The sequence below is a fragment of the Lepisosteus platostomus genome, chromosome 22, assembly GCF_059453375.1.
Source record: "Lepisosteus platostomus isolate fLepPlt1 chromosome 22, fLepPlt1.hap1, whole genome shotgun sequence".
Lineage (NCBI taxonomy): Eukaryota > Metazoa > Chordata > Actinopteri > Semionotiformes > Lepisosteidae > Lepisosteus > Lepisosteus platostomus.
In genome coordinates, this window is record NC_142632.1 from 15,946,127 (window position 1) to 15,970,298 (window position 24,172).

General features: G+C 41.7%; 2 protein-coding genes across 12 annotated transcripts in view; one reads left to right on the forward strand and one right to left on the reverse strand.

The window, feature by feature from the left end:
- The window catches only part of clip2 (CAP-GLY domain containing linker protein 2), a 99,920-nt gene that overhangs the window by 21,698 nt on the left and 54,050 nt on the right, over positions 1-24,172 (reverse strand). For 5 of the 9 annotated variants that reach the window (XM_088615686.1, XM_088615689.1, XM_088615688.1 and 2 more), the window contains 2 exons: positions 7,024-7,240; positions 2,818-3,383 (listed from right to left, as the gene is read on the reverse strand). In XM_088615686.1, coding sequence (XP_088471812.1) covers positions 2,818-3,383; positions 7,024-7,138 — 681 coding nt within the window. In that variant the 5' untranslated portion in view covers positions 7,139-7,240. Of the gene's footprint in view, positions 1-2,817; positions 3,384-7,023; positions 7,241-10,403; positions 10,423-10,740; positions 11,363-24,172 lie in introns of those variants that run through there. The other 4 variants (XM_088615692.1, XM_088615684.1, XM_088615693.1 and 1 more) reach the window with 4 other exon arrangements.
- Positions 16,304-20,023, forward strand: LOC148643647 (zinc finger and BTB domain-containing protein 26-like). 3 transcript variants are annotated; one of them, XM_088616159.1, is made up of 2 exons: positions 16,304-16,418; positions 17,958-20,023. In XM_088616159.1, exon 2 carries the CDS (start codon positions 18,001-18,003, stop codon positions 19,186-19,188), a length of 1,188 nt encoding a protein of 395 aa, XP_088472285.1. In that variant the 5' UTR covers positions 16,304-16,418; positions 17,958-18,000; the 3' UTR covers positions 19,189-20,023. The 3 variants fall into 3 exon arrangements, with proteins under 3 accessions (XP_088472285.1, XP_088472283.1, XP_088472284.1); XM_088616157.1 differs by having other exon boundaries at positions 16,306-16,579; XM_088616158.1 differs by lacking the exon at positions 16,304-16,418 and adding an exon at positions 16,589-17,260.

Here is a 24,172-nt window from a genome sequence, read left to right on the forward strand (position 1 = left end):
TATTGCAGTCATTTAATTGACATTGGATTGTCCTTAAGAGGGTAGGATACAGTCAGGGAAATAAGATAGGTCTGTGTGAAATACCAGAGAATAGTTTGCAGGCAGAATCTTTTTTTTTCTTTGGTTTGACAAGATCTTCTAGTCCAGACCTGACTCATTTCCTATAGTAAAAACATTTCATTGGCTTGTTAGAATAAGATTTTTTACATTAGCAATAAACCTATACAGTATGGACTGTATATGTTTTTGCAAACACAGAAAATGCTTTTAAATGCTTTATAAACAGGCACGCTGACTTTAAAATATAACATTTGGCCTATTTAACAAATGTCTGAAAATTACAAAATGCAGGATGAAAACTGAAGAAGATTAAAAACTCCCGTCTTTAAGACACAGAACACTGTGGAGTTCATTTTGCTGCAGAGAGAGCTACTGTAGATGAGTAAGATTAATGATATTGTAAACAGAGTGGTTCAATCAGCTCTACTGGACTGATGTGACAATCAATAAGCTGATCAGAATGCTCTCAGTAAATAGTCTGATGGGATTTTACAGGAGCAAGTGCATACTGTATAAGTCCATTATCTGTTAGAAGATACTACAGAATCTGATGTGATCTGCTGACCACATCACCTCCACCTCCAGTGTTGGATGGTTGAGAAAAAATGGTGGCCCTTGTCCCCCATTCCCAATGGGTCTTTATGGCCTGAAAAGAGACGTACCTACCATTCACATTAGTTAAAATTGATCTACTATAGAGACTTGGTGAGGACTAGATGAATGTCAGATATGTCTTAACATGAAAAGGCATAGAATTGTAAGGAGTATTTTGGTGGAGTATATAGGGTGGAGTATTTTGTTGCAGGTGAAAGTGCTTGGAAACAGTTCTAAAAACATCAAGGTGAACTTTGAATCAGCATTAATATACAAAAGATTTTGAATGCAGTAAAGATAACATTTGACCCCCAGATAAGTAGGCTGATCCCTTCAGGTCTCAGGAGTTTGACTACAGTAAGCCAGGCCAGTGCCTGAGCAGATACCTTCTAAAGCTTCAGGGCCTCGGGTTGCTGGGTCTGTGGATGTTGCTCATGCATCTAAGGGTGCACAAAATCATACCGCTTCATTCTAACAAGCGGGTTGATGTGTCTATAAAAACCACTTGCTGTAATTCAATGAGTAGACATCAGGGTGGTCTTGACATTAATCCAGCTGGACAGGTCCTATTGATCAGACACTAGTAAGGCTTTTAGGGAAGAGGGGGAGGGATGGGATAAAAATCCAAAGGCAGTGTGGTGAGGATAGCTAATGCATCAGCTCTCGGGAATCTTGGAGCCGGACAAGTGGGACAAGGCTCCTCTTGAGCACCTGATCCATGGGTGGTAAGTGGATTCCTCGCTCTTTCCCAGTGTACTAGCTTGGCAGAGAGTGTGCTGCTGGAATCAGTATACCATGCCCTGCCTCATACTCCTGCTGTACATGCAGCCACCCTGTAGCTGTTAGTCTGACTATATAAAGGGTATTTTTATCAAATTGTCTTGTGACTGGGTCACGTAGAAAGTAATGTATTTTATCACATGTGTATGCCAGTAGGCTACAATGTATGGAAAACCTAATAGGTAATTGCATGTTTTAATAAATTGAATGTACTGTGCATCAGTGGGTAGCATGGTGATGTGATAGACATTAATGTCTCACCAGTCTTGGAGTCTAGAACTGATTCCAGTCTGTTGTATAAACCCTGTGAAGTTTGCATGTTCCTCATATATATGTACACATTTTTGCCAGCTACTGCTGTTTCATCTCACTCTTCAAAAGCATACATTCCAGGTTCATCCGTATCTCATCATTTCCCCCCTGTATACCCGTCTAAGTGAATTCATGTTAGTTCTGCCCTGCGATGGAATGATATCCTGTCCAAGAGTGTGCCTGTCAGTTTACACTCCAGCTCACCAAGAACAACCCCTAAGGATTAAGCAGAAAATAGAACACAGCTGTAGGAAACCAAAATTGTCCTATGTAAGGTAAGGTAAGTCTTATAAACATCTTCTGACACCTGTATTTATGTTTGGATGCTAGACTACTACATGTGATAGTGTTACATAGTGTAAATATGTTCTATAATATTATAATATTATGACAGAATATTACTTATTTTATCATACACTATTTAAAACATCCATTGACTGAAAGTTGTGTATTCCTAGTACAGATTATACTGTAGCAAACCAGAGCCTGTCTCAGGAGCACAGGGAACAAGACTGGACTATGTTGCATCGAACATTTTAAAATGTTCTTGAAAAGCAGTTTTCTGAAATTTAGACAGGACTTTGAGTCACAGGTATGAGCATGCTGCACCACCTTAAATCTCAGCTAAAAATGGGGAGGAGGCAGGGGTGTGAAAATAATTCTGACCTAAATCGAAAAACTTCATAAACTGCTGAAGATGAAACGGAATTACCAATGGCCCTGCAAAGTGACCCTTGCATTACACCAGGCTGCTACAGACACAATTCTTAATACTTCTATTTTCTTTCTATTTTCATTTTCCTGTTTCCTGTAGTGGAATGAAGCCACACTTGGAAAACGGTTTCACAATGGCACGGTGGGAACCGTCATTAGAAAATATCCTATAGGATGGGAATTATTCCAATTATTTACTCCAGACAAGCCAAACATGTGGAAATACACTCATTGACACGCAGTCCCGTAAGAAGGAGACTAAGGGTGATTAGCAGAGATTCCAAGAGGCCTGGAAATCTGAGCGTCCGTCAGGACCGGCGGCTTCGAGTGTCGAGGATTTCGTTTTGGCGCACTCACCAGGACTCGGTCCCCCACGCGCAGGTCCTTGTCTCCTCCTTTCTTGACGGAGCCGCTGTCGGACATGTTGGAGCCCGACTCGTTGCCTGTCTTCACCGAGCTGTTGAGCACGCTCTCCCGCAGGGGCATCACCACGCGCTGGGCGGCCGGAGCGGCCCCGGGGGCGCCGTGACCCGGCAGGCTCTGGGCCGCCGCCGCCGCCGCCGCCGCCGCTGCCGCCACCGCGTCGGCCGACAGCCCCTCGCCCCCCTCGCCCGCGAGCTGCCGGGTGAGCTTGGAGGGCCGCGTGAAGATGCCCTGCAGGGGCTGGCACTCGAAGTAGCGGACGCCGCCCACCGAGCCGTCGTTCTTGCCCACCGGCTCGTTCAGCACCACGCCTGCCCACTGGCCCGGGGCGAACTGGGTCTCCCCCAGATAGTGGATGACGCCCGGCTTCACTCCGTTCACCCACACCCGCTCGCCGACCACAAAGTCGCCCAGCACGTCATCGCCAACCTCTGGCACCTTGGAGCCCGGTTTCTCAGCGGCACTGCCTGACGTCACCGCCGCCTGTTTGTGAGGGGGGCCTAGGGAAAAAACAGACAGGGAGCATTAAGATATAAGATCTCATAATGAACATGGGTCTCCTGTGTAATCCCACTCCAGCAAGTGCTAGATTTCCAAGCGTCACTGTAATTCTGAACATGAAATATCTTTGTATGCCTCATTAAAATACTATTTGTGACCTCGAAGCTAAACTCACATGGATCATATGGCAGGATACAAAGTGCCAAAATGTCATTTTTCTGTTCCCTGCAGTATAATGAATGCTCACATGGAAACATATTTCAACCTCTTCATCTGCAGTGTCTCAGAATCTGACCCAGATAGACTCATCTGCTGGTTTAAAGCTGCCACATCTAGCAAAACCAAATCAACACATTTCAAGCACCCCATACTAAAGAGCAAGGAACTGGGTGACAGATCTCTTTGAATTTTTAATATACAGAAAGAGCATTCTCCAGGTGTGAGGTCTGAGAAGAAAGAGCTTTTCATAAACTGAGAGTATAACAAATACAGGGCCTCTGGCCTCTGATGCTGCAGACATTTCTCCTCCTCAAACTACTGGACATTGTGATCACTGAAGGTTAGTGTTCAAACTGTTACTACTGTTGTTGCCAGAATATTGTCCTTCCCAACCTCACATAATATCCGTGAAGGAAGACAATTATAACTTGAAACTTGTAAGAATTTATATGTAATTTATACAAAAGAATCTCTAATCTGACAAACATCTGAAGAAGGATTAACAGCTGAAATGTTGTTTCTCCATTCTATTATTCATGGTGGACTAAACCTTTACCTACTCTTTTGCAGGAAAAGAATGCTGACACAGGCCCCCACTTAAACATTCTCAATTAAAGTTGACTTTTATGGCCCAGACACCAGGTCATAAGGTCAAGCCTAGGTACTGTCACTAGGCAGCTGTGACTGGGATTGCCCAAGCTATAGCACAGGAGGAGTGCTGGGATTGGCCGGACAGAGCTCTCCTAGCTAAACAGATGGCCTAGCTAACTGTCCTGTACGGCACCATGACACGAGGGAGGCAGGTCAGAGACATACAGTAAAAAACAATTGACCACTAGAAATTAAGTGGCTCTAATGAAAAATAGAAAATGTTGTTCTGAAAAAAATGATGACGGGTCATTTTTTCAGTCAACGATGGACAAAGCACATCACTGTAGCAAAGATTACAATAAGAAATAAACCATTTGTGTGGATGGTATCTGAATGTCTAAGACTCCCCGCCAGTTCACACACCGCACGCGTGGTCACCTATTGTACAGCAGTGGTGTGAATTCGGAGCACTTTAAAAATAATGATAAAATGTCGTGAATGGAAAAGGGGAAGACAGTTCACAACAAGAGAGACAGTGCCCAAATCCCGACGCTGGTGTGTTTCAAAAAGGTAACATTTTTAGACAGCCATGCACGAACTGGAGGAAGAGGTCGTTCCAGAGCCATGTGGCGAAAGCTCAGCCTATCTGAGATCCAGCACTGCGGCCTTGGCCGCGCGCCATGGCGACTAGGCCGCTCGCCGCAGTACAGCGGGGCCCTCTGGACGCCCCGGCCGAGCCTGGACGAGCTGAAAGCTGGCGCAGCACTCGCGCCTGGGCGGGGTTGCCATGGAGACAGGAGGAGCAGGAAAAGGAGCCGCGCGCGAAGGAGAACACAGGCCCCATTTTCTAATTGTGCCCGGCCGCCTCCCACCAGCGCCGTGCCGTCTGAATTCCACCATTAAAACAGCACACAACAATTTCCCCCAGCTCCTCGGGCAGCCCTGCGTGGAGAAACCGGCCGGGCCGACTTCCTTGAAGAAGAGCGCACTGGCTGTCCGCTGGGAACAAGGCTCAGAGACTCTACCCCCCCTCTCTCGCTGCAGAAGTTTGCGTGACTCAACTGTACGTCAACTAATCACTGGCAGATCTAATAGTATTCATTGTAAAGGTCCAAAATCAATTGACCCAGACGGAGTGATTGTTTGACATGACTGGCTTTGATTTCTTTTTAAAAGAAACTGTTAAAGGAGCTAGTTTTTCAGTGATAGAAGGCCACAATTATGTAATATGTGCTTCATATCAGAGGGAAAACAAAGGCACTGGCTTCCTCCAGCTATGTATTTTCTTACACTGTATAATAAGACAAAGAAGAACCTATTAACAGTTTCTGCACTGGGAGACGCTGGATTCGCTCTCCTGGCTTCCCAGAAGCCTGGCCTGTATTTCTATGGAACTCCCAGCTGGTGGGACAGCAGAGGCAGGGAGGGCTGCTGCTGGTCATGCAGTCAAAGCTTTGCTGCAGGGAGAGGGGTCATTACAGCTGTTTTGAGGGACCTTAGAAACCTGGGGTAGAGTAACATGGAAGGGCATGGATGAGGGACTTTGTGTGTTCATGTGAGCTGGGGAATGTCTGTTTTTGTATTAAATAATGTGGCAAATTTAAGAGCTGATAACATTTAAGAAAACAAAAATGTGTTGACCTGAAAGATAACCACATTTTTTATAAAATTGTTATGATGCTATAAATCCTTTTAGAATAATTTTAGCAATCCTATCTGTGATCACTCAGATGCCGGAGAATTACAAAATTCATTTAGAAAATGCTTTAGGCATGGTCTAATAACCAGTTGAAACATGGAGGCGAAAGATCACAACATGTTGATTTCACCAGGAGGGCCAAACAGGTCACGTTTTGTGGATTTGTAAGCTAGATAGGTCATTCAGAACAAACAGGGTTTAAAAATAACTCACCCCACATGCAAGAGCACAACATGTAGTTTTAGTCTTGATACAATAGTATATAATCACTGAGGAACAACATCTAACAGGGTGATATTAAAAAGTCTACTGGTTTAATAAGAACTCTTTATTTATTCCCTGAAAATATTTATCTGGGAAATGGAGAGTCTGGAACATACTATGGCCTACAGTTGGCATAATGACAACAAAGACTAAAAGAAAGATTTAGATTTGAAGAGCTAACTTCTAATGAAGACTTACAGTAATGAACTCTCATTATCTCAGTCCCACTAGATTTCAGATGCTTTGGGAACAGTTTCTGACCTACAAATGTTCTTCTGCCCATATAGGAAGATACAACTATGAGATGGAGAAGAGGTATCATTTGTGTGAGGGGAGAACAGGTCTGCTGCATAAAGAAAATTTAAGAATAGTCAGAAGAATATTACAAGGTGGTAAAGGCAATCAATATCACCACACAATATGCATTTGAGTTTCTGTCTGAAGCTGCTGGGGAAACTGCTTCAGTATACTTACAGCACACCTTGGGTGTTATTTCTTCCTAGTGAATCTGTGTTAAGTTTTTTTTCATATTCAGTTAAACATTGAGTGACACCACATGTAAATGCTTCCAAAAAACTGTCAAAGATTTTTTCTGTGTCTTGGTAGCAAATCCAAATTTTCTTCTGCTGTGTAATGGAAAGAAAATGTGGGTGAGAATGAGCATTTTACCAATCCGACATCATCTAGAATTCAGCACTTAAAGAGATTTTGTGGTAAACCCAGGACAAGTAACTGTGGACGTTGTTTTCCAATGAACTGGCTGACCCTTTTAGTCTTTTACATTGCAACGGACACAAAGTGCCCCTTCCAGGCAACACAATGGGGCCTCCTCAGCCGCCGGAGGGTCCAGATGAAACAAGACTTACTCTCTTTCTGTGTTGGTGCGCCTGAAGACGAGCCAGCGGACGACCGTCCGACCGGGCTGGAGTGCTTCGGACCCCGGCCGGGGATCTTCAGCCCGCTGGGCTTCAGCATGCTCATCGCTCGTCTCTGGATACGGGTGCTCAAGAAAATTCCCTACTTCTGGAGGCTTCGGTCAGCATGTCAGGCCTCGCGGTGTTGGCCACCCCCCCTCATTGTCACCTGTGGAAACAAGACAACTTGCTCAGGTCTGTCAGTCTCTCCTGGGCTATTTCTTAGAGCCTCATCCACACTAAAACCATACAGCTGTATGGGTTATGTCTCACCATGAATGTCCTCCAGTAAACTTCCTTACACTTACATCGTGCTTTTCTGGACACTCCACTCAAAGGGCTTTACAGGTAGTGGGGACTCTCCAATAACACCAGTGTGCAGCCCCACCTGGATGATGTGACGGACAGATCATGTGCAACAGTGAGAAATCACTTCCCCACTTGAATTCAGGGGGAAATATAGGGTTGTTTGATTCATTAGTCCTAAAGTAGAATTTGGTCAGGACATTAGGCTAGAAATGACCTATGCTATAGGACCTTAAATGTGCACAAGCAGGCAAGTGTCAGTCAAATCTATGTTTTATTCTATATGCACTTACAGTGTATAACAACTAATAACAGAGTACTTACTCGTTTTAAATGACCTTGAAATGAATGCGTTTTTCCAGACTTGATTTCCTCCCCTGACAAAGTAACCTCCAGTTACAAGTGATAGCATTGGCACTGCAGTTTCATTATCTCTCTGAAGCAGGGCATTGACTGCAATGCCTGCTCTTCAATTGGACAACTACCAATTTTCGTGCTTCTTGTTGATGAAGTACAATATACACAGTATCATTTCTATCAGAGGTCAAGAGTCAACTATCACCTTGTTACTAGATACAGGACTGTATAACAACCAGGAGAAAAAAACATAAAAAAGAAAAACCTTTTGTTATAAAAACATATTTAAGTTACATATTATATAGCAAACATATTAAAGTTTTACTTTGTGGTCTGCATCTCCAATAAAGTAGATTTTGTGGATCATGTGTAGATTAATTCTGACACATACTGTACAAATATGAAATGTATTTAAAAATACTGATATCTCCTGTGTTTTCTGCTTCCAAACATATTTCTCGGCCATTCTGCTTTTATGATGATCCAATACGACTGATCAAACATTCACAGACAAACCATGATTCAATGATACTCCATCCCTAGAGACACCAAAATCTCTGTTACTTCTACAACTTTCCTTTAATCTATCACACAGTACTAATTCTATTACTAATTCAGCTGGGTAACCCCGCTGAGTGACATCATTATCATTTATGCTTTCAGCTCTCAGAGATCAGAGAGGGGAAGTCTCTTCTAGTGCATTGTTGTCATTGGGCAAGACTCAAAAAGTAAAGCACAACTCTTACTAGAAAAGGGTTAGTTCTCCAGAAGCATTGCTATCCTTGCAGATGAGTATTCTCTGGTGAAGAGTAGCAGTCTGTATCTGGAGTAATTAATCTTCTTACGTTGGTTCCAAACACGAAAGGGCAATATTAAAATACTCAGCAATAGAACTGTGTTTTACCCAATCATTTCTGCACAGCCACAATAAACCTGACATACTGTATGAATAACATTCAAATGAGTTTGGAAATCATGTTTTAAACTCACTGTCTTGCTAAATTCTGCTTGAACTGACTGGACCAAAAAATTAGGAGAAAGCGAAAGGAAGTTTTAAGATCAATGAGTTTCATTCTTATGGCTGGGAAGCAATTGAGAAGTGCCTGCAGTTTTGTTTGGTAGGACACATTGCATTTGGAGATTCAGACATTATCTGTGTTTGTTTGTTTTGTATTGGCCTGTTATTCAAGTTAACATAACTCAAAAAAAGAGAGAAATGGATTAAAAAGAGGGCCAACAACCCACCCCTTTTAGAACGTCCCAGATAGGGCACTTTGATTATTGAAATGCAGGACTGAATTCTGAACTCATTGTAAATTCACATCCACACCACAAAAAAACAAAACAAAAACTCAGTACAAAAGACAATGATGGTATAATGTTGGCTTCAAGATACCCTACTGTCTCATGTAATGATTAGTTCACAGTTAGTTTTAGTCATTCTTATCACCTCAGTGTTACAGTACATACTAACACAATTGTTTTTAATTGCTATAACCTTTTAATGTTAGTAAAATAAACATCATTGATTAAAATAGCATTAAAAAGATACAACTTTGTCAACATACTGTACATTGATACTAAAATAAGCAACAACATGCACTGATATGTTGAATGCCGTATGCTGTATCACAAAAGAAACGTTATTGTTTGTTACTTTAACACAATATTTGCAATTGTATGGGCTTCAGGAATTGTTTGGCTGCATTTTCAAACTTTTCTAAAGGAAAAATAATGGTCTAGAGACGCTGAAAGAACTGTTCTGAAAACAATCCCTTGTCAGGAAAATGTTTGTTATAAAGAGCAATCCATAACATTTGTGTTTTTGACAATGTATTCCTTAAACACCAGGTTGCGCCAAAATAACCGAGAGATTTGTTTATTTTAACATCATTTTAGTTTGATAACATACTGCATCTATTTCCTTGTTTAGATCAACAATATTTATCGTTTCAATAATATATTGGACTATGGACCAGCAGTCCTGTTCAAGTCAAAGAAAACAGGAACCGATGACTAAATATTGTGACAGTTTGTGTTCTATCAACCCCGTGGTTGTCTTTGCTAGAAGGCAAATCATACCTTTATCAGATTTTCTAGCAAAACGGCACGTTATCGGCCTTCATCAATTTCGGAACATTAGACACGCAGTTTCTTCATTATTCACTGTATGACACGGGTTCTAACGTATTTTACTCGGCAATTCACTGGAAAACTGTGATTCTTACTCCTTAAAATTATATTCACGCCAGGGGATGGGCTGCATACAGTAGATGGCATAAACTAAAATCTACTGTCACTTTACTGTAAGTGCATGAAGGATGACCTGACATCTTTGCGCTCTCTCCGCTTAATTTGGCACATGGCTGTTACAGACATCCAAACAACAAACCAACCTTTCACTAAGAGCCAAGCATTTTAGAGGTTCTCAGTAGAGCTTCCTGTTCGTATTCCCTACAGCAATACATTTTAATGAAACGTACAGGTCGATCTATTTATATTAAAAGTCATCACCTACAGTAGATACAAAAAAGGGCGTCATAATGACCAGGTTTTCCTTTATATTCGAAAGATAGCTCCTTGCAGTTTTTGGGAGCGATTCATTTGTTGCGTAAAAAACACAACTGCCTGATTTCTGTCTGCGGAAACAAAAAGGGCAAACACCATACCTTGCAGGAATAGAGAAGCTATGCCTCAGCACTGTGACAACCATTCAATCTCAGGACTTCTATCCAAAACGCCATGCGATGCAAATTTGCGGTTTACTGCGATGGTTAAATGTCATAGGTTTAAACATGCGTTTTACGCGAAAAGCGAGCACAAGAGGCTACAGAAACGAACAGTATATACAGAATGCCTTTTTCTCCGTTCCCCCTCATTCAAGCTTGTCCATTGTTTCTCTTATTACAGCCTGGTTGCGTATCCCGTTTCACTTCATAGTACATCTCATCGCATGGAAGCTTGGGGGGGGTACCGCGAAAGGATAAAAAAACAAATAACAATTACCTCCAAACATCCAAGGTGCCGCGGCAACCCGTCCGAAAGCCAGCAGCCCCTGCTTTGCTCCTGCGGAAAGGGAGCGAGTGTGGACCGAGAGCCGGCGGTTCGCGCAGATCAACAGCAGCCCTGCCACTCCCTACAGCTACAGAGATGCGAAAAATATGGATGCTGAGCAGAAGCTGAAAGAAAGCGTGTGGCAAGATGCGAACCGCAGTACCGTGTCCAAACAACTGAACTACCGAGTCATCTCACTGATCAAGAATTATGCCCACGATCAGACCTCTTCGGCGCTCCCTATTAATGGCGATAACCTCCACGTCGCCGGCGCTTTTGTCCGGGCGACACGAACAAGATTTTGAGAATAACGCATCATCAGCAGCGCCCTTAGTAACCCAGCCGCCTCGGTTTTGTGGAGGCGACGGGAGCCCGAATTGTGCGCTCCTGTGCTGTTTCGCAAAAGGAGGGGGGCTTCTGTATTTTTGCCCCTTTCGGCGAAACCCTCCCAGTTAGTTCAGTCACCCGGACTCGTTTCACGTTTTTTTTTTTGATTCAGTTGACTGTGTCCCTCCGGCACTGGTGGAGCCAGACAAAAGAGAAAACAAAGTAGAAGGAAGACAAGCGAGGAGGGAGGAAGCGAGGAACTCTGCCAGCTGCTGCAATTCAAAGCGCACACTGCACAATGTGCTCATTTTCTCGTACCCAGAACTCGTGTATAGAAAGGATGGAGATGTGGCGAAAGAGTACAGCTTAACACATAACGGTGTATTGTAGTTCAGAAGTACATTCAGTGTAAGGGTTGAAATGCCCCAAAAAACTCTAGGCCTCTAACTGTTAGCTTCATTGAGTTTTAAATGCGCAGAGGGCTTTTGGAATTCCAGCCTGAACGCTGGTGAATGGATACATTTATATCGCGCTTAGGGTAGTGTAATGAAACCTGTATCATTTTTGATAGGTGACCTACAATACATCGTGTTGATGCCACTTTTGGGTATTTTTTCTTCTTCAAATGATCACCAATCATATACCCAGGCAAATGTTGGCATAGACAGAGGTCACCTCAAGAAGGGTGCAAAGTACGCAGTACACAGGTGACAGAAGAAATAAAAGATTAATACACGCATCGGGTCCCGTTCTTGAATTCTAGGATTCAGGCTACACCCAAGCACTGTAATAACGGCTTCCACATCTTAATTGGGTACACACTGATTTGTCAAATTGTTTTCGTTTTCCGACACTGAAATTAACCTAAGAACGACGACACAAGCATACATCGCTTCTCCGTTTCGTTGTCAAAACCGAACACAATGTATTTACCCCTCGGAGTCTCGCCAGTTGTATGTACTGTATTCTTTATATTCTGTTAAACTGCAGCATGACGCTGACGTGTTAGTGCATGATGACAAAGTCTCTGCCTCTATCCAAAATGGATCTCTGGATTTCTAAGTGCTCCCAATATCAGTTTCCGTGTGCACTTGCCTCACTTATACAGTATAATCAAAGCAGACAGGAAGCACTAGTATCTGTGGCTAGCTCTGATTTAGAGTAACTCCGAAATAACGGAATTATTATTATTATTTTATTATTATCAACATCACTGTTAAAATTATGCACGAAAAGTAAGGCCTTGAAACTTGCAGCAATTGGATTTTCCTACATAATTCAGAGTATTCGGACAGTTCCTCAGATCAGCGCATCACCAGAGCGTGGAAACGCGATTGGTTTAGTGAGGGCGGCCGGTCAGTCTTAAGCGAGGAGAGCGGGATTTATTTTATTCATGAAAAAGTGCGGATGGGGGTGGGGTGAGAAGAGTGAGGGTTCTCAGGGGGTGAATCAGGCAGAAACAGGAAGTGATCTTTTTTCCCTGGGCTGTGAGCGCACAGCCTGGAGTGCGCTAGATGCCATGATCTGACTTAAGAAACAGATGTTCGCTTTCTGAGGGGAAGCGATTTCCGGTGATGTTAGGTTTGCAGCTCAGAAATGAACCATTTGTAGGTTGAGGCTTCCTTAACTTCCCAACTTTGCAGAACGAGTTTAATGTATATCCGTTTCTGGCTATTTTGTATTTACCCTGAATAGCAGGGTCCCCCAAAACAACACAGAACCGCAGGCAGAGTTTTATCCAAGTGTCTCCTTTATAAAAGTCTCCTTTAGCTCTGCTTGCATGAATGAAGGAAACTGGTGGGAGGGAAATAAAAACAAAAACGATGAGCCACACATTCTTTAGAAATGGCATGCCAGCTGTCACACAAATCTCACAAGTAAATAACTGGATTAATGAAAAAACACTTTTTCAGTCATATTGACACTTTCTGAGCCCTCAAGATTCAGAAATGGGAAACTGACAACATACCAGAGACAAATAAATAAATTAGACTTTGACTCTTTGACCATTCCAACAGTAAAGGCAGTACTGTATGTTATACCAGATGGCTAATAGCATTCTGGTTGGGGGTTAACAATCCCTTAACAGAGCATTCTTCTTAAAAACAAACATATAAAGGGCCCTTTTCATAATAGAGTTCTGAAGAATATGTTATACAACTCAACCAGGAGATAAAAACAAGTTTCCAAACAGTTTTGTTACCAGAAGAGAAAAATACAAGTTACTGTATTTGCATTTAATCCCACTTATATTATACCTTGGTTAAAGCAAACACAATCAGAGAATTGAACAAGCCCAATCAGTGCAAAAGACCCCAGTGCAAACAAAATAAATAAGGAAAAAACAACAACAAGATTTTTAATCTTTAGCTGATCTTTCTCTAAAGATTCAGAAATAACATTTCTTCAACTAACTCTGTTAGGACGTCTGACATTGAACTACAGTAGGATGACATTATAGGCAGGATGCAGAAGGAAACGTCTGTGATTCTCCTCCTCCTCTCAGTCCACAAATGTAACAATTAAGGAATGCTTTAAAATCAACAGCACATTCCTTCTCGCTGTAAGCACACATTTCAAAATCACCGTGAACTGTTTCGCTTGTCGTAATAGGCACGTACTGTATGTGGCATCAAAACCCAAAGTCATTCTGTGTGAAAGGGATGACTAATTCTGCAGTCTCAATAAAGCTATTTTTCCTGTTTGTACTGGGCGTCACTCCATCTCATGGCCTCACTGGCAACTTACAGATCTCAAGGGAAGCAAACAATTTATGTCACTTGTCAAAGAAATGTCAAAGAACTGCTCATCTAAAACTTGGCTGTACTGTGCACAAAGATTGTTTCTCCAGAACTGCTATTATTATGTGGTAGGCCTTTGGTCAGGAGTGTTCAGCCCTGACCCTGGAGTCGCAGTCCAATTAGATTGATGGATTACCTGTTTCTAAAAATTGGGAACACCTGTGAATTACTGGAAATACAGATGATTTAAGCAAAAGTCATGTATTCTTTAGGAGAATTTTGTTTATTCCTAGTCCTGTTTGTCTGCAGGCTTTCATTCCAAATCATCTCTTAATGATCTTAATGAGCCAGCGCCTATCCCAGCAAGCAGTGGACCCAGGGTGGGATACACCATGGATGATACGCCAGTCCATTGCAGGAAAGGCAAACACAAACACGCACACACTCACACCAGGACCAATCTCCCCACAAGCCAATTAACCTACCAGTATGTCTTTGGACTGTGGGAAGAAACCAGAGCACCTGGAAGAAACCCACACAAACAGAGGTAGATCAAAGAAACTCCACACAGACAACAGATAGCACCCCAGGTCTAAGAATTGAACCCAGGGCCCTCTTAATGATGTAAATTAGCTCATGATTGTCTTAAATGGACCAATTCAACTGCTTCTTCCAGCGTTTTAGACATTAGTTCTTCAAAGAGACAATTACATCCTGCAGACATACCAGCCCTCTGGGACTGGGACTGGGTGCCTTTAGTATAAACGTAAACATGACTATTGCAGCCAGTAACCCAGCAACTTCAAATGAGTAGTATTCATCTTTTCAGTCTTTCTGGCTTAAGAGAAGTAGGGAGTTCAAAATGGAAGTTTTGAAAGGGGTTAAAAACACAAGGAGGCAGAACTAAAATTAGGACAGAACAACAAAGTGCACCAATCTGACCAGTCTGTTTCGAATAATGTTTGATCCAGGATACAGCCCACTTCTCCACAGCTTTCATCGATCCATTTTCTAACTGCTTCTTCCAGGTCGAGGTCACTGGGGAGCAGGCACAAGGCAGGGTACGACCTGGATGGGACACCAGTCCATCACGGGGCACACACAGACACAAGCACACTCTCACCAGGGCCAATCTCCCCAAATCCATGACTAGCAACATATTTCAAATTCAACGGTATTGGATGATTTTATGGTACAGCTGTTTCTGTAGCTGATGGCTACTTTAATAGATCATTGAAATCCATAGTGATGTAGTTCCAGTCATAAACTAAAGAAGCAGCCAAAAAATAAATGACTCTTTTTAACTCTTTCAATGCACTTCTACAGGCGACATGCGCCTCCTCTCGCTCAAATGTGGTAATAGAGCCCCATCTAGTGGGGATAGTTTGGAACTGCATGAATCCGTGCGGCTTTCAAAAGCAGACTGGATAATACAAGGTATGACTTTTAGGTATCAAAACGACGGCCATCCTGTCTGCATTGCAGAAAATATCATTAAAAAGTCTGTAACTTAGAGTTTTTCACTAATGAGGATAGTGGACAATATATATATTATAAACAAAAATATGCTGGGAAATCAGCGCAACTTATTGAAAAAAGGATGACAGTTGGCAATTGTATTTAGGATGGAAATTAAGCAGTGCTTTTTAAGACTATCAGGGCTTTCAGGCTTTAGGCTATTAGCGACACTCAATCTCATCCTTCAAGTATGCAATCAATCATTGAATAAACAGAAACCCTTATCCAATAGGCATTTTCTGTAACCCGGTGTCCCATTAGGGCTGCGAAATTAGTTAGGCAGTACTGTACGTCATGAAAAACGGGAGTTTGTACACCAGATTTCCATTACAACCCATAAGAACTGATATTTGTTTAAATATGAAGTTAAATTAATAGAAAACTGCAATCCAGACAAACAACAATCACAGTTTAATCAAAAGGGGATCGTGCAAACCACAAAATCACAACAAGGCATCGTGAGTTTAGGAAAAGCCTGTAAACCATTAGCTGGTCCCAGTACACGTTGTGGAATTAGGGACCCTACAGAATGAAACCCTTTTTAAAGCACAACGATTACAGGTTTTAAAAAATATACATTTAAGTATTTAAATCCTAAAAGAAGTAGAGCTACTATTTATATTTAATTGCATATGCATTATGCCTTACAATTCCAATTCAACATAACAATCAAAAGAGACTTTATTGGTTAAATTGTTGGATATCCTCGAAAGAACAGTGCCTTGGGCAGAAAAAAGACAGAAGGTACAGTATTTAAACGTTTAAGACAATCGCGAGATAGTTTTCTTAAATCAAATGCCCAGCCTATTGGCACATCATGAATAAATGCATAGAGGGGCTTCTTCAAGACACAGAAAGCAGTTTTTAAACACCGTTTCTTAAATGCCTAAAAACACTTCCGCTCTGCACTCCCGGCATGCATTATGCTAAATATAGAGAAAAAAGAGACTTTAGCTTTCGTCATGGTGTGCGGTTTAACCAGATTGCAACCAATTAAGTCCAATTTCAAAAAGTATAATTAACACCTGAATTGAAGACGTCAAGGTAAAATAAAAAAAAAACAAGAACGGACGCCGAGAGTTTAACTTAAATGCGACGTTTTAAGCACAGGGATACTTAAATGCTTAAATCTAACAGCGCCGCTGCCATTTCAGTGCTAGAATCAGCTAGAAGCTTCTAGCAGAGAAACGCCTGTCACTACCGCGGTACGCTTGTTTATAAAATCTACAATTCTTTTGGAAATACATTAATCTCTTATATTGCTTTTAGTACCACACTCAGTTTAATGATGGAATTAGCAAAGGATCTGTTTTCTTAACGGGGTCGTTTTGAGTCTGTGCCACCGCCAACTACGCGCTTCAACCTCATCAGACTGTTTCTCGATTCAGCGCCGATTTGCAGGACTGATCTGGAGTAACTGCGGGTAGACGTACTGTACACCACGTGTAATTACAAATGCATGGGATTTGTCAATAACTAAGATAAAATCTTGATGACACATTATAAACAAATGGCGCTGAATTTAGTCAATTGATGCGCATCTTTTTTTTGGTGAATAGTGCAGGTACAATAGAAAACCAAAAGAAACCTATAGAAACTAGATTCCACCTGAGGTCTCGAGTGTAAGCAACCATACTAATTGGATACAATCTAATAATTTGTAACATTCACATAAAACTGATACAATAGGAAGTCACACAAACGCATGCAGTGACCAGCAAAGTTCTGTTTCCTCCCCCACTCTTTTTCTTAACACCGAGTTGTTCTCATTTGGATTTTACCAGCATGTTATTTGGGATTTCTACAGGTAAAACCTTCGGTTTAGTTTAAACAGGACTAATACAGCTTCAAGGATTATTTTTATGTGTCTGATAGCAGTGATGACGGTAAGCGCGCGTTTCTTCAGTTTCATTCGCTTTGTTACACCATAAGATTAGGCTGGACTGCTACTCAGCTGGCCCAGCGGTCAGCATTAGCTGTCTATGTGGAGTTTGTTTGTTGTTCACGTGGTTTTCCCCCCTCAGTGCAAAGACATACTGGTAGGCTGATTGGCTTATGAGAAAGTTGGTCCTGGTGTGGGTGTGTGCGTGTCTGTGTTTGTGTGTTTGTGCCCTGTGACGCAGGCTGTATCCTAACTTGTGCCCGTTGCTTGCTGGGATAGGCCCCGGCTTCCCTGTTACCTTGAATTGGATGAAGCTGTTAGGAGATGGGTGGATGCTACTCAGCTCTTATTTATTCAAACAGTGTAATATTTCTATGTACTGAATGTTTGAACATACCCTTGGAAATGGGCACAATTTGGTGATCCTGAGATTCAGGGATTGAAGGGGAATCTGAGGCTCATTGAGTCACACTTGGACTATAGGAGTCTAAGTTACTGAAGTTAGTTTGACTCAAATAATAGACATGGGTCTGGTTTGACCAGGTTTGACATTTTGGATTGGTACTTACCAACTGTGAATGAGTGTGCCAACATTTTATTTTTAAAAAAAGATCCATGAAAATCCAAAATCAATGAAAAACGTCTGGAATATTTCTTATCAAGCCATTTTATTTCAATGTCTCCGTCTTCCTCGTTTCCAGCACAGCCCGTCTCCAGGTCATCTGTTTAGCAGCTCTGACCACTATGGCCCAAGAGGGGCCCAACATCCACTTCCGTTTCATGAATTACGGCAACTGGATGCTGCAGAAGATGAACATGCTGCGGGAACACGGACATTTCTGTGATGTAACGGTCCACGTCAACAAGACCGCCTTCCAGGGCCACAAGGTGATTTTGGCAGCCTCTTCCTCTTTCTTGAGGGACCAGTTCCTGCTGAAGGACTCCAAGGAGGCCTCTGTGTCTCTGGGCCAGAGGCCAGAAGTAGCTTTGGATCTCCTGCAGTCTTGCTATACCGGAGTTCTGGAGTTCCCTCTGAAAGACCTCATCAGCTACCTCATGGCAGCCAGTTACCTGCAGATGGGGCATGTAGTGGAGAAGTGCCAACAGGCAGCAGGCCAGTACCTGGAGCCCAACTTCTCTGTAAGTGGCATCAGCCTTGCCCAGGAGAAACTTCCCTTCTGGGATCCGGAGCCACACTCCCCAAGAGAGGGTGCCAGTCAGGAAGTGGAAGAAACCAGTGCCAGGAAGGACACAGGAAGCAGAGCTAATCAAGTTCCACACATTTCTCTGGAACCGTCTCAGTTGGACTTAAAGGCTGAATCCTCTGAGGGTCAGGATGACGAGTGTGCAGTGGTTTCCCTGGAACCTCCCCGGGTCTACAGCCAGGTGGATTCCGGACACCGCTTGGCCGAGTGGGTCAATGCAGAAGACCTGGTCGTATTGAATAGTGAGCTGGAGTTTCAGGGCTTGCAGCCTCCCTCTGCCTTTTCTGCCCAGGATGGGAGCTCTTCCAAGGCTGAGGGGTCCAGGGCAGCTCCCCAGGAAGAGCTGTTTAAAGGGCCCTACCAGTGTCGAGTCTGCTCTCGTGTCTTCCGCTTGCTGGAGAAATATGTAGTCCACATGAGGGGGCACAAAGTGTGTCTGTGCCTGCGCTGTGGGAAAACCTTCTCCCAGAAAGTGAACCTGAAGCGTCACGTGCGCAGCCACATGGGCTTCAAGCCCTATCGATGCCACCTGTGCCAGAAGGTCTTTTCCCAGAAGGTCTCCCTCCAGGACCACATGAATCTGCACAGTGGCGCCCGGCCGCATCACTGCGGATACTGCGAGATGCAGTTCACCCATAAGCCAGCTCTGCGGCGCCACCTGCGGGAATTCCATGGGAAGACCGTCTCGGACAGCTTCAATGATGAGATTGAAGAGATTGTGCTCTGATTAGACTGGAACTCAGTGGAGGTGCCACATGCTCCCTTAACATTCGCGCTGAACTGTTTTACCAGATAAATCAGTGCTGATAAGACACTAAAAGAACAACCAAACATTTAGTACAAACACGTATAGCTACAGAGTTTGTACAGAGTTGTAGTCTTTGTTCAATCGTTATGCATGATTTATGTAAAAGTGTTTTCGTTTCTGAGAAAGTGTAAATCAGGGTTCGGTAGGTCTTGCTCTGGTGAACGCAAATACAGTTAGTCTTAAATGTCCTTCTCTTTAGATATTGGGAGTACCTGTTACTGATCAATAAGTAATCAACTCATTAAAAAGTAATCTGGTTTATCTGTTCCTTGAGGGCTTAAGGATATTTTTTTTACGTTAGTAAAAGTCACCTGCCGAAGTGATCACAGTACAGCTGTTGTGCTGAACTGATCACAATTAAATTGTTTCATCCTTAGAAACTCGTGGTTTAATGGTGTCCAAAAAAACCTGCTGGACAGGGTATTTGAAGAAATCGGAGTTCAGATCTCCAGTAGCTGAAAAACTTTGACCTTTAGATTGGTCCACCTAAGCTAAATATGAACTCTGTTAGGTCATTAAGAAAGAAGGTGGGAAACAAGATCTCAGACATTTAAAACCTCTGGAACCGGAGCTGTGTGCCACTGGTGTATGTAAACACACACATAACACACACATTTTACAGCTGAAATATAAAGTAAAGCATAAGAGAATGTTCGTCAAACTGTTTTGTGCAATGAAAAGACATACCAATAGGGTTTGTGTCACTTTGAAATAATTCTGCAGTGCTTTTGTTCAAATAAACAGTAAATTTCAATTGAATTTAGATATTCTGTAACAGGTTTTGAGATGTAAACAAACTATAGAGGATTCCTGCTTCAGGATGGCTGTTGGACACACACAGCTACACAGCTTTAAAACAGAATCCCTTGGGATAGAAATAGGTTTTATAATACAATTAACCATAAATGCAAATAATTGGAGTGGTACTGACTTCTGGGTGCATTTACCTATGATTTGGTATATACCTGTACATGTTAGACCTTAGCACGGTTTTTGCAATGTTATCAGATCAGAAGTATAGGAATTACCCTTCAAGGCAATTGCAAGCAAATGTCAGATCTGTGACCCTGTAAAGGCCTGTACTCATTTGTAAAGCTGGGATGTCTACTGCAACTGTGAAGCATCTTGGCTAAGTCTGAACATCAACACTGCATTCTAACAAAAGCTAATAAACAAAAGCTGACACACTAGATTACCGAGTTTAGCACATGAATGTGGTGCTTGTGCACTTAGAAAATTGTTTTGCCTGCCACAACTCTTTTATAAGAAAGAAGTCTTCTTTTTCCACTGGAGGGCAGCATTGCATCATTGGATAACAGCTTTATTTCACACTGTTGAGTTCAACCAACAGTATTCAGGACAGGTAAAAAGAACATCACCACTCATGTTGCATTTAATACACATCAAACAGCATTTTGCTCTCAGATTTCATTTTTTTTTCATCTATTGTATGGAATTTACTGCCTGTTACATTGCTACTGTTTATTTCCTCATAGTACTGCAATAATCACCTGGATATATTAAAAGAAGACTATTCCATATTGTAAGTACAGTATTTTATAAAAATGTTGGGGGTATTGACTTTGTACTCCTTCACTCTACAAAGAAGTAATAATACCCCAAAAAAGCTTTCCTCACCTAACAGATGTTATCTTCAAAGAGAAGACAAATTGACTATACATAGTGCAATAAAACAAAAATGGACCTAAATAGCACAAATATGCCAACAGTATGTATGGAACTCCCCAGCACAGAAAATGCATGGGTTCCATCTTCTAAAAATCTAAATATATGAAAAATGGGAAAGAGTTTTCTTTTTTGTCTTTTTCCTTTTAGGAACAGTTTGTATTTGTAGTTTCTGATCAATAGTTTACTATAATTTAATTCAGCAAGGTATGCCTCAGTTTTAAAGGTTATATTGGTCTTGAATGCACAATGTTCAATATATATGAGATCCCAAAGGAAAACAAACATTTATTACACTAAGGCTAATATATAGTATTTGCATTCAAAGCTTTTTCTGGCAAAGCTGACAATTATAACAATTACAATGTATCTTGTTTTTACCAGTGGAGAGAGCTCTTGCTCTCGTGAAATTTTATTTTGTCTTAGAAATGAGCAGATAAAAGTGAGCAAGGTTTTTTTTTTTAGCAGACATCTTTCTCATAATTGTACTCTTTTAAATAAAATACCAAATCGATACCAAATCGAACACCAATTCGTTTTTTCTTCGATTGCCATCGTATATTTTTTAGAATATGAAAACAATTGACAAATTTGCAGCACCACACTACCATTTAACTCATTAACATGCATAATGCAAAATTCTTAAACCTGCCAGCTCTCTCAATACAATTAAATTACTGACAGACACATTTCTAAGGAGAATGAAGTAATCAACAGTCATTTGTTGAAACACATAACACATTTCTAGATATTCAACATCTCTTGTCAATAAACATTCTCCATCTGGGAATTAAAGGTTCTTGATAAAAGGTAAGATTGCTGTTGGCAGTGGGTACTGCCAAACCCATCACAGTTAACTGGTGATTTGATTACGTATACATATCATACTGGAAACAGGAAAATACGACTAACAACACTTAGAAAAACCAGAAAGTATCCTGCTTTGCTCAATCACGACTATACTGTATATAGTTAGAAAAAGGATGGGTGGATACTCGTCCAAAGGCATTCGTTACTACTTTATGCTGCATGGCCTTGACTTGTTTTGTACCTGTACTTCTTTAGTTTTTTGTCTCCAATGTTTTCTTTAGAAGGAATTGAAGGGATTGGAGTCTGTGTGTCCTGTCCAGGGTGTCCTCTGTCATTCACCACCGTTAGCTGCTAGCCAGAACCGCGAGACCAGGGCTTAGATCATTTTGGCTTGCCAGGATAGGCTCTGGCTCCCCTGCGACCCTGAACTGGAAGGAGTAGTTAGAAAATGGCTGGATGGATTGAAAAGCTTAGTGTGGGGGCCATTTTACTAATTACAGTTCTGGCCAGAACTCACATTCACGTGTTAGACAACTAGGTCAACATCAATGAAGATTAGGACATGTTCCGAGGAGATATTTACACATTGTCGGCTTACAGTGTCTAACATTCCCAGTCTTAGTTACTACTGAATGAATCAAATTCAGAATGCATTTGAATGAGAAACAATGAAAATGCTAAGTAATTGTGATAACAATGTCTTAAGGTAAATTAAAATCTTTGGTAGGAGTGTAAAATGTCACATATTAATGTGTTAGTGTATACAGTATCATATTCTATGGAATTCTGAATCCTCACTTCAAAGTGATACCGTTTGATATTCAAGGAGTGTTCAGTCTTGCATTGTTCTCTTGTACTCCTGAAGTGAATAACTATTGTAAAAATGTGCTAGTGGCTGAATTTGGGGGGACTGGGGGGTAATTTTGGGTTGCAGATTTTGTTGTAAGTGGCTTGCTGGGAATACTGTAGATGCAATTTAAATGTACAATGTTTAAACACACAGGAGAATCACAGGTCGCAGGTACTTATTTTAATTTTATTTCCATTAATTTTTGAATCAGATCCCTCATCCCACACACATTTTTTGGCTTGTTTTGTTGTCTTATCACGTTGTGTCAGGTGCGTACATCTTTCGTGAACAAAAAAAACGTATTCTGTGTGCGCGGAAACTTAGCAAGTAATTATTCATCCTCTTTAATGAGATCCTAATAGACTTTATCTTATTAGAAAACATCTATTCTGTTTGTTGTCTGTAATTAAAATGAAAAGCAGGGATTGTGGTAAATTCACATCAATGAAACAGCCAGCCTGTGCAACAGCCCCAGGGCAAAATTCTGCAAAAAACATGCAGCTCTGAGTCTAGTTTGAAGAATTTTCCCCTCATAATAAAATAATCCTATATTATCTGCTGTTCTGGGAAAGTATTGATTTTCCATTAAAAATCAATGAACACAAATATTTGTTTTTAATAGTGCACGGTTCATGAGCTTATTAAATCGTTAAAATGTATTGGGATTCAACACCTACAGAATGCACATTCCAGCAATAACTGTATACAATGGAGTACCTAAACTCCACTTGATATGTTAATTCTAAGTTAAAAGCAATATGTACTGTAGACTCCTCTAGGCTGGCATCCAGTCCAGGGTGTATCTCTCCCGGTGGTCTTTATCTGCCCATTCGGGTCACTGTGAGCTTACAGTATATTGGACTAGGCAGTTATGGAAAGTGACTGGATAGTCCATCCCAGAGTCCCAGTGAGGATTACTGAAGATGTGTATTATTCATGTAATTTGAATACACGGCATAAACCCACTCTTTCTGGACTGAGTAGTCTTTAGCTATTGATGTCTGTCGAGAGTGCTGATAGGAGAGCATCTGTGCCACAAAGACTTGTTTGAACTCCTTGTAGCGTCACGATCTGAAGACCAGCTCTGTGAGCAGGATCCTGTCTTTGGATTCCACTGCCTTGCACACAGTGGTTGTGTCATATTTGCATTGGTAGGCAGTGCCACGCAGCCCCACCCCATGACTAATCATGCAGTCTGTTCACAGATCTCTTGAGCTAATTGTGCATCTTAGAACAGCCGGCACAGAAAATAGATGGTGGGAGAGGGAATCAAAGTCAGCCTATTGATGCCACTCAAAGCTCATTGATTTGGCCACTTAAAGATGCACAATCACCAGGCTGTCTGTACTGATTGTTAAGGTGTCCCTTTTCCTCTTGTCAGATGGCTGTTGGTGTCAAGGTTGGTAAATCATGCCTGCCTGATTTCAAACACCACTTTTTAAAGATCTGAGCAGACATGCACAAGACAGTTATTCCTCTTGAGAAACTATGGTGATTACAGGTATGTCACAGCTTATCATCGAGGCAAACTCTGATAATTTTCTGGCTTACTAGGGA